At 37.1% G+C, this 8,796-nt stretch overlaps 1 protein-coding gene across 2 annotated transcripts; it reads left to right on the top strand.

Annotated features, from left to right (window-relative positions):
• LOC110445755 (heat shock 70 kDa protein 12B-like) lies at positions 1-8,113 on the top strand. 2 transcript variants are annotated; one of them, XM_021490527.1, is made up of 5 exons: positions 1-193; positions 2,670-2,994; positions 3,942-4,160; positions 4,901-5,057; positions 5,404-8,113. In XM_021490527.1, the coding sequence occupies exons 2-5, from the start codon at positions 2,674-2,676 to the stop codon at positions 6,474-6,476; spliced, it is 1,770 nt and encodes a 589-aa protein (XP_021346202.1). In that variant the 5' UTR covers positions 1-193; positions 2,670-2,673; the 3' UTR covers positions 6,477-8,113. The 2 variants fall into 2 exon arrangements, with proteins under 2 accessions (XP_021346202.1, XP_021346203.1); XM_021490528.1 differs by lacking the exon at positions 1-193 and adding an exon at positions 1,787-1,873.
• Positions 8,114-8,796: the final 683 nt, after the last annotated feature.

Here is an 8,796-nt window from a genome sequence, read left to right as displayed (position 1 = left end):
TTCAATTTTCGTTGGTATTTATATGTATACTGATTTATCCTTGTGCACCAATGCAATTTCTCGTTATATTACTTCAAACATTTCCTCTCGTCGCCCCTTTCTCAGAAAAGGTGATAACGTCTGACTGTATAATTAAAGTAGCTCTAGTGATGATACAGGTAGGAACGTTAATGTAACTCTAGTGATGGTACAGGTAAGAACGTTGATGTAGCTCTAGTGATGGTACAGGTAAGAACGTTAATGTTGCTCTAGTGATGGTAAAGGTAAGAACGTTAATGTAACTCTAGTGATGGTACAGGTAAGAACGTTAATATAGCTCTAGTGATGGTAAAGGTAAGAACGTTAATGTAGCTCTAGTGATGGTACAGGTCAGAACGTTAATGTAGCTATAGTGATGGTACAGGTAAGAACGTTAATGTAGCTCTAGTGATGGTACAGGTAAGAACGTTAATGTAGCTATAGTGATGGTACATGTTAGAACGTTAATGTAGCTCGAGTGATGGTACAGGTATGAACGTTAATATAGCTCTAGTGATTGTACAGGTAAGAACGTTAATGTAGCTCTAGTGATCGTACAGGTAAGAACGTTAATGTAGCTATAGTAATGGTACAGGTAAGAACGTTAATTTAGCTCTAGTGATGATACAGGTCAGAATGTTAATGTAGCTCTAGTGATGGTACATGTAAGAACGTTAATGTAGCTCTAGTGATGGTACAGGTAAGAACGTTAATGTAGCTCTAGTAATGGTACAGGTAAGAACGTTAATGTAGCTCTAGTGATGATACAGGTCAGAACGTTAATGTAGCTCTAGTGATGGTACAGGTAAGAACGTTGATGTAGCTCTAGTGATGGTACAGGTCAGAACGTTGATGTAGCTCTAGTGATGGTACAGGTAGGAACGTTAATGTAACTCTAGTGATTGTACAGGTAAGAACGTTAATGTAGCTCTAGTGATGGTACAGGTAAGAACGTTAATGTAGCTCGAGTGATGGTACAGGTAAGAACGTTAGTGTAGCTCTAGTGATGATACAGGTAAGAACGTTAATGTAACTCTAGTGATTATACAGGTAGGAACGTTAATGTAACTCTAGTGATTGTACAGGTAAGAACGTTAATGTAGCTCTAGTGATGGTAAAGGTAAGAACGTTAATGTAGCTCTAGTGATGATACAGGTAAGAACGTTAATGTAACTCTAGTGATTATACAGGTAAGAACGTTAATGTAGCTCTAGTGATGGTAAAGGTAAGAACGTTAATGTAGCTATAGTGATGGTACAGGTAAGAACGTTAATGTAACTCTAGTGATTATACAGGTAAGAACGTTAATGTAGCTCTAGTGATGGTACAGGTAGGAATGTTATTGTAACTCTAGTGATGGTACAGGTCAGAACGTTAATGTAGCTCTAGTGATGGTACATGCAAGAACGTTAATGTAGCTATAGTGATGGTAAAGGTAAGAACGTTAATGTAGCTCTAGTGATGGTAAAGGTAAGAACGTTAATGTAGCTCTAGTGATGGTACATGCAAGAACGTTAATGTAGCTATAGTGATGGTAAAGGTAAGAACGTTAATGTAGCTCTAGTGATGATATAGGTAAGAACGTTAATGTAGCTCTAGTGATGGTACATGCAAGAACGTTAATGTAGCTATAGTGATGGTAAAGGTAAGAACGTTAATGTAGCTCTAGTGATGATACAGGTAGGAATGTTATTGTAACTCTAGTGATGGTACAGGTCAGAACGTTAATGTAGCTCTAGTGATGGTATATGCAAGAACGTTAATGTAGCTATAGTGATGGTAAAGGTAAGAACGTTAATGTAGCTCTAGTGATGATATAGGTAAGAACGTTAATGTAGCTCTAGTGATGGTACAGGTAAGAACGTTAATGTAGCTATAGTGATGGTACATGTTAGAATCACACTGAGAGGTCTGTGGTAAGCAGTTCTATTTAATTGCCATAGTTTAAAAGATATGATTACATATTGAAAGATACGTTTTTTTAAATTTAATTCATTCACATCGCATACGACTCAGTATGTAAATATCACTAACGTTATCAAAGTATATACTGTATAATCACATACCTGAATACCACAGCTGCCACTGTCAAAGTCCGAAACAGATTACGTAATCAGATGATGCACTAAGCCAACATACACATATAACAAAAACTGATAATCGGTAACACTAAGAAAACGCATTTCATTACAATATGTGTATATTTTATAATAAATATTACAATATCGTCGCTTATAGTTTGTTATTAAACATCGCACGTATGTTACAAGATACTGTACGAAATACATTGATGAGTGGAACATTATTGGTTTCTTATAAAATCGCCATAATGACACAAAGCTGACAGTGCCATCAAGTGTCGTAATGTAGTCGATGGTTAATGAAATTAAGCTTATAAAACAGAGCGATGTCTAGTATACAACTAAATACTGCCTCCATGTCTACGGAAGGAAAAGGGAATTCATATCTGGGAACTGAAAGTGTTATCACCAGTGTCTCTAAAATATCAATATTGTATTAAAAGTGTTCCAGGGAGTTGCATGCCTACGTAGGTGGATTTCCCCTACTCAGCAGATATGCATGAGTGATGTAAGTATGACCAGTGTGTAGTTTCAGAGATATTGAATAACGTTTATCGTATTAATTGACAGGTGCATGTTTACAACTGACATGGCCTCAGATAAATATTTGATTTCGGCCGCCATTGATTTTGGAACAACGTATTCTGGGTATGCGTTTTCCACGAGAAACGACTTTAAAACGTCTCCACTAAACGCATCCTGTTTGACCTGGACGGCGGGATCCGGACAGCTCCAGTCCTTTAAGACGTCATCCTCTGTCCTATTCAATGCAGATGGGGAGTTTGATTCTTTTGGATTTGAAGCAGAGGACAAATACTCTGATCTAGTTTTAGAAGACGAACACAAAGAATGGTATTTGTTCAGGCGATTTAAAATGGCACTATACAAAAAGAAAGTAAGTATTTATTAACTCCAAGCTAATTAATATCACATCATCAATAGTTTCATTTTTTGAGAAGAAAATAAAAATAGATGCTTATTACGTTAACTTCGTCTGTAATATTCCGGGGTGGGTGAGTACTGTAAAAGTTGTTGTAAATTCCCATTTTCGATATTTACTCAAAAATACTAATTTCTGAAAAATAATATAGATCCGAAGAATGCTAGAAAATGTATCCTTCCTTACTGTATCACACTGTTCCGTAGCAACCAGACTTTAGTTGGCCCCTAACACGCTGACGGGTCGTACAAGGACGAAACAGCTGTATGATGCAGTGTAATGCCTTTCTGGCATACTTTATGACTACATTTAAAAGCACATTTGTGTGTTTCGTTTATCTCTTTATATCAAATTGACTACAATGATTCCTAATGATAAATTGAAATGACGTTTCAAACACTTTCGAAAAACATTAATTCGTTCACTTTCACAATATAAAACTACCTTGTCATACTGCTATTAAGCAAAAATATAGCAATAACGAAATGAAATGATTTTTTACACAAACGATAGTTTGCGTCTTCGTCATCACCTCCACAAGCTGGACTCCGAAATCTACGACACCACCTAGCGAGCAATAGTTGCATTATTCCCATTTATGAATTGGACAATACTTTGCTTTGATTGGTTAAATTTGGGACGGCTATTTATGAATGAAATTTTCTTACTTCTTATTGCCACTTCACAACCGAAGCCCATTCATGAATAAGTGGCCAATAAATGCTGCAGAAATAGTACATAAGGATGAGGTACAAATTTAGGTCAATAGTAATATTTTAGGGCGGATCACCACATTCTGATACATGTATATAAGTTTGATGTCCATTCTGTCATGTAACTATATCCAGTGTTTGGTGCATATTTGTGAAACAACAGCTGTTACAATAATGTTATTTTTTCAGAATATAAAGCGAGATTTGGAGCTGAAAGATATGAACGGAAAACAAATGCCAGCTTTGAAAGTGTTTTCAGCCATCCTTCGATATCTGAAAAATCACCTCCTAGGCGAATGTGCGAAACAGGGTTTTGAAAGTGTGGATACAGATATACATTGGGTGCTGACAGTCCCAGCCATTTGGAGTGAACCAGCCAAACAGTTCATGCGAGAGGCAGCCATAAATGTAAATACATAAGTGGGAGAGATCATTTTTCGGTTTTCTATAGCATTATGTAAATGATTTAACATTTTATTTATCAAAACCAGGCGGGTTTTAATCACTGATGTTATTAATTTGACATACCGAATGAAACAAAATATCGAACAGACCACCAGACGGCAAAGGATATACAAATTTAGCTGAAACATTGGTAGTTAACGTTAAAACGGTCAATGGGCACACTTGTTATCTTCTTTCAAATGGAAAGTGGTTGCCGTAGACCGCTAATTGAACCACCACGAACGTTTGCTAGTGGCGTGTCCAAATATAGTAAAATCGCTCGGGACCGTTTCGAATAGAGTGTTTAGAGTGAGTTGGTTACTGTAGAAAGATCTGGTTATAATGCAGGCTTGACTGTATGTATACAATTACAACTTCAATACACAGGGCCATAATTTAACTAGAAAATATCTGTAAGAAATAAATGCCCCCGCTCATGGATGGGACGGGACGCGACGGGACGGGACGGGACGGATATGGGCAACACTATATGCACCCCCCCCCCCCCCCGCCCATTTTATGGCGGGGGCACAAAAATACCAAACGCTTTTGTCTGGCACCGAAAAGACACCGCAGACGGAATAATGACGTCACGTTACCAAGGCGTAAAATGGGGTCTTACTATTTGTGAACAGGTTTTGTTTTTATTCACTGATTTCAAACGTTTGTAACGGTATCCATATGCCTTAACATTTGTATTTCAGGCCGGTTTACCTAGTGATCAGTTGATTTTGGCGCTGGAACCAGAGGCTGCTTCACTTTTCTGTAAACATCAACCCGTTCAGAGTATGGTGGACGGTGAAGGCAAGAAGATGGGTGTCTTTAGACATGGAACCAAGTATATGGTCCTTGACGCAGGAGGTAAGGTCACAAAATACATTCTACACCCATGAATAATAGGCTTGGCGTTTGATGCGTTATCAGATAGGATGTTGTCAGATGTGAAAAAGAAGGCATGCCAGTGATAATAATCCATGCAAGCGTATGGGAATGTCAGTGGTTGTTGTATATCACTTGTTCTTAAGCAACCAGCCAGTCAAAGATGATGATTACTTGTTATGGCCAAATGCAACGGCTGATTAGGTTAGTGAAGAAGTGCTCCTACCTAAAATTTAATAACCTATGTAAACGCGTTTCTTACTTTCTAGAAAGAACAATTCCGTTCCAAAACGTAATATATAAACGTGCATATGTGTTTGATTGTTAGGTGGAACAATCGACGTTACAGTTCACCAAGTTCAAAAGAACGGAACAATAAGGGAAATTCATAAAGCAAGTGGTGGAAATTGGGGAGGTACCAGCGTTGATGAAGAATTTGAATCCCTGCTGTCTGATATAGTAGGTGAACAAATAGTCAGGGAGTTTAAAAATGACTTCGTGGAAGACGTGCTGGAGTTGTATCGCAGTTTTGAAATGAAGAAAAGGTCAATATCAAAAACAATGGAGGGAAAGATCACATTCAATATTCCATCTAAACTACTGGAGATATTCGAGAAACACTATCCCAATGACAAAATGGACATGTTCATAAAAAGCAATCCGAAATACAGTTCCGATGTGACCTGGTATGGGAGCAAACTTCGATTGTCAAAGGCGCTTACACTATCCCTGTTTGCTCGATCTCTAGGGGATATCACTGATCATTTACAGCAGGTCGTAAATCATGCAAGCGTCCAAGATTTATCAGCCATACTGATGGTAGGGGGATACTCGGAATGCTCATTACTACAGGACGCAGTGAAGGAGAGGTTCCCACACCTAAAAGTGATAGTTCCACGAGAAGCCGGCCTGGCTGTGCTGAAGGGAGCCGTCATCACGGGACACTGCCCCAACATCATCACTGAGAGGATCTCACGGTACACTTACGGGGTAGCGTGTAGAACGCTCTTCAATAAAAGAGTTCACAAAGAAGAATACAAGGTTGTAGATGAAGTCGGTGTCGCACGGTGTGATAACGTTTTTAAACGTCATGTTGCAGTTGAAGAATCTGTCACTTTAGGAAAGTCCTGTGAAACAAATGGGTATTATTGCGTATCGCGTCCTACGGATACATCTTTAAGCATCAATATATATGCGTCCACTGAACCGTCACCAATGTACACTACAGACAAATCATGTCAGAAACTAGGTACCCTGAAAATGAGCATGCCAGACACATCCAAGGGCTTAAACAGAGGGGTCGAAGTGTCCATGTCGTTCGGCGGCACAGAAATAGAGGTGGAGGCCGTAAACATACACACTAAGAAGAAACACACCGCTTTCTTTGACTTTCTTGGATAACAGTATCTCAAATATTATTTTTCAACGAAATTGTTTCAATGAACAACTGAATCAAGGAAAAAATGGCATCAGTAAATCATTGATTTATGTTATTGACCAAAATAAAAGGATATGAACAGTTTATCCATTCATGAATTATAATATATTTGTTACCCTGAAATAATTACGTGCAAATTAGGAAGATGTGAAACTACTCGTACAAGAGGAATATGGTATCTTACAGGGGGAATATGGTATCTTACAAGGGGGATATGGTATCTTACAAGGGGGATACGTATGCAGTTGACCCTAAAAATGCTGCGTAATGTATAGTTGTTTATATACTTCAGGCAGTGTAAACATATATCGTCAGTATATCAATATGTATCAGTTTGTATCTCAAAGACATTATAGACAATACAGCATGTGAAACCTGACAATAAATGAACTGCTATATATGTCGTGTGATTTCCATCAGTCATCACATCGATTGTCAAAGTAATACGTGAATAACATTAGCGGAAATTAACTAAATATTACATTAATATATTGCATGCACATTGATACAATAGCATGAATTAATTGGTATACATTGTTATGTAAACCTTACTAAATACTCCTGATATTCATCCCATACATTGTTATACCTTTTTATATGTTTTGCATAATGAGTTGTTTCTGGATCAAATTACGGTTACGAGGAAAAACGTAAATTGATGATATTGTGATGATTTTACTTATGCTAGTGAAAATAAACCTATATCAGACAAATTCCCTGTGAATATATTTGTTTGAAAATGTTATCAACATGGTGAGCGAACATCAGTTTACTTAAAATTGAATTGGAGTGATACTTTGCTACTTATATTTTCGTGTATGAATGATGCACTAGTGGTGTCGTAAATGAGGAATCAACGAGTATACTATCTTATTCAAACATAAATACATGTATTTAATTATGACAAAATCAGGATTTTACAATCCTTTGAATTTCTGTTCTAATGTTAGAAAAAAGACGTTTAAAGAGTTGCGCTTGGGTGTGACAGTGTTTTATATTCAAATTGTTTAACTGTTTAAATCCGAGGCTGCATTCGTCCGCTCCTTTGCCATGGTATAACGTTTTAACGGGCATGCAGTTTTTAGTGAAGCGGACGTAAAACTACTCAAACAAACAGGCGAGTACTGTACGTGACTGATACGTATGGAGGCATACATAGTACTTATTAGAATAGTTCCAGACCTAAACTCTAGCCATTTCCTGCTCATGTTAGAAATATCTTCCTTGTAGTGTTATTACTGTACTTGTATTTATTGTAATTGTCATCAAGATTTTCTTTAGACTTGTTCTGTTCTCTGTATATATGTACAAATATTTCTGACTTCAAGGTTTCAATCATAGATCTCTCTTTATTGCTTCATAGGTATTTTTTTAGTTTATTCAGGTCTAGCAAGGCATTAGGTCGCGTGGTTCGGAAATATCAAATATTTTCATTGGGGTTGGTTCAATACCAATTACAGAAAGCGTTAAACAGTTATGCTCCCATTGTAAAAGGGTTATCAAACGATGACAAAGTTAGTATTGAATCACATTGTTTTCTAACTGAATGACCTGATTTGTATGACCACTGAAATAATTCCTTAACAGCAGTTAATAATAAAACGATTGAATATTTCGAGTATGGTTTTCTTTGTTGGTGTTGCAGGATATTGTGTAAAAGCTGTTTTTCGCATTTAACCAGCAATTTTAATATTGTCAGACCTCCAGTGAGAAATGTGACGGTGTGTGTTATGAGACTACCGTTTAATGCCTTCGAGATTACCCCTAAACGATACGAGAGGTCCATATCCTTCTTCTGACGTTGTTGACGACCCAATCTACCTCTTTGGACCGAGCATGGGGGATATCCGAGACCTGGTATTGTTGTGTAAATAGTCCTGAAGCAGTTTTAATACATTGTCTGTTTCTTGTTACTGAATATTTTCACTACTGTTAGTATTTATTGGTATAAGAAACATGTTACGAAAATTCATATGATCAGCCAAAGGGGCTATATTTGTATGTATGAAGATCGCATTCTTGTAAAAGTTCACCATTAACAGAACTCAACATGGAGCCCGACAACATAAAATTGGAAATTTTATAAAACATTAAAAACATGAACATACACATAGTATATACAAAAATGGTTTTACATGTCGTGTAAACCTGCAGGTTTCGGATATTTTCTGTAAATGTTTCATATCAATCTTCTAACATGAAACAAATATGTACTTTTATCACATCCAATTAGTTATGGTGCACGCTTTAACTGTCCATAACATATCTGTTTGTCAACGTTTC

This window comes from Mizuhopecten yessoensis, unplaced genomic scaffold, assembly GCF_002113885.1.
Source record: "Mizuhopecten yessoensis strain PY_sf001 unplaced genomic scaffold, ASM211388v2 scaffold2347, whole genome shotgun sequence".
Classification (NCBI taxonomy): Eukaryota; Metazoa; Mollusca; class Bivalvia; order Pectinida; family Pectinidae; genus Mizuhopecten; species Mizuhopecten yessoensis.
The sequence above is the reverse complement of the archived record's forward strand: the minus strand, read 5'-3'. Positions and strand labels throughout refer to the sequence as shown.

Coding starts and splice junctions, on each gene's coding strand:
- LOC110445755 (XM_021490527.1), top strand. CDS start 2,674: ATGTTTACAACTGACATGGCCTCAGATAAATATTTGATTTCGGCCGCC. Junction 4,161..4,900: donor TGCGAGAGGCAGCCATAAAT/GTAAATACATAA, acceptor TTTGTATTTCAG/GCCGGTTTACCTAGTGATCA. Junction 5,058..5,403: donor TATGGTCCTTGACGCAGGAG/GTAAGGTCACAA, acceptor TTTGATTGTTAG/GTGGAACAATCGACGTTACA.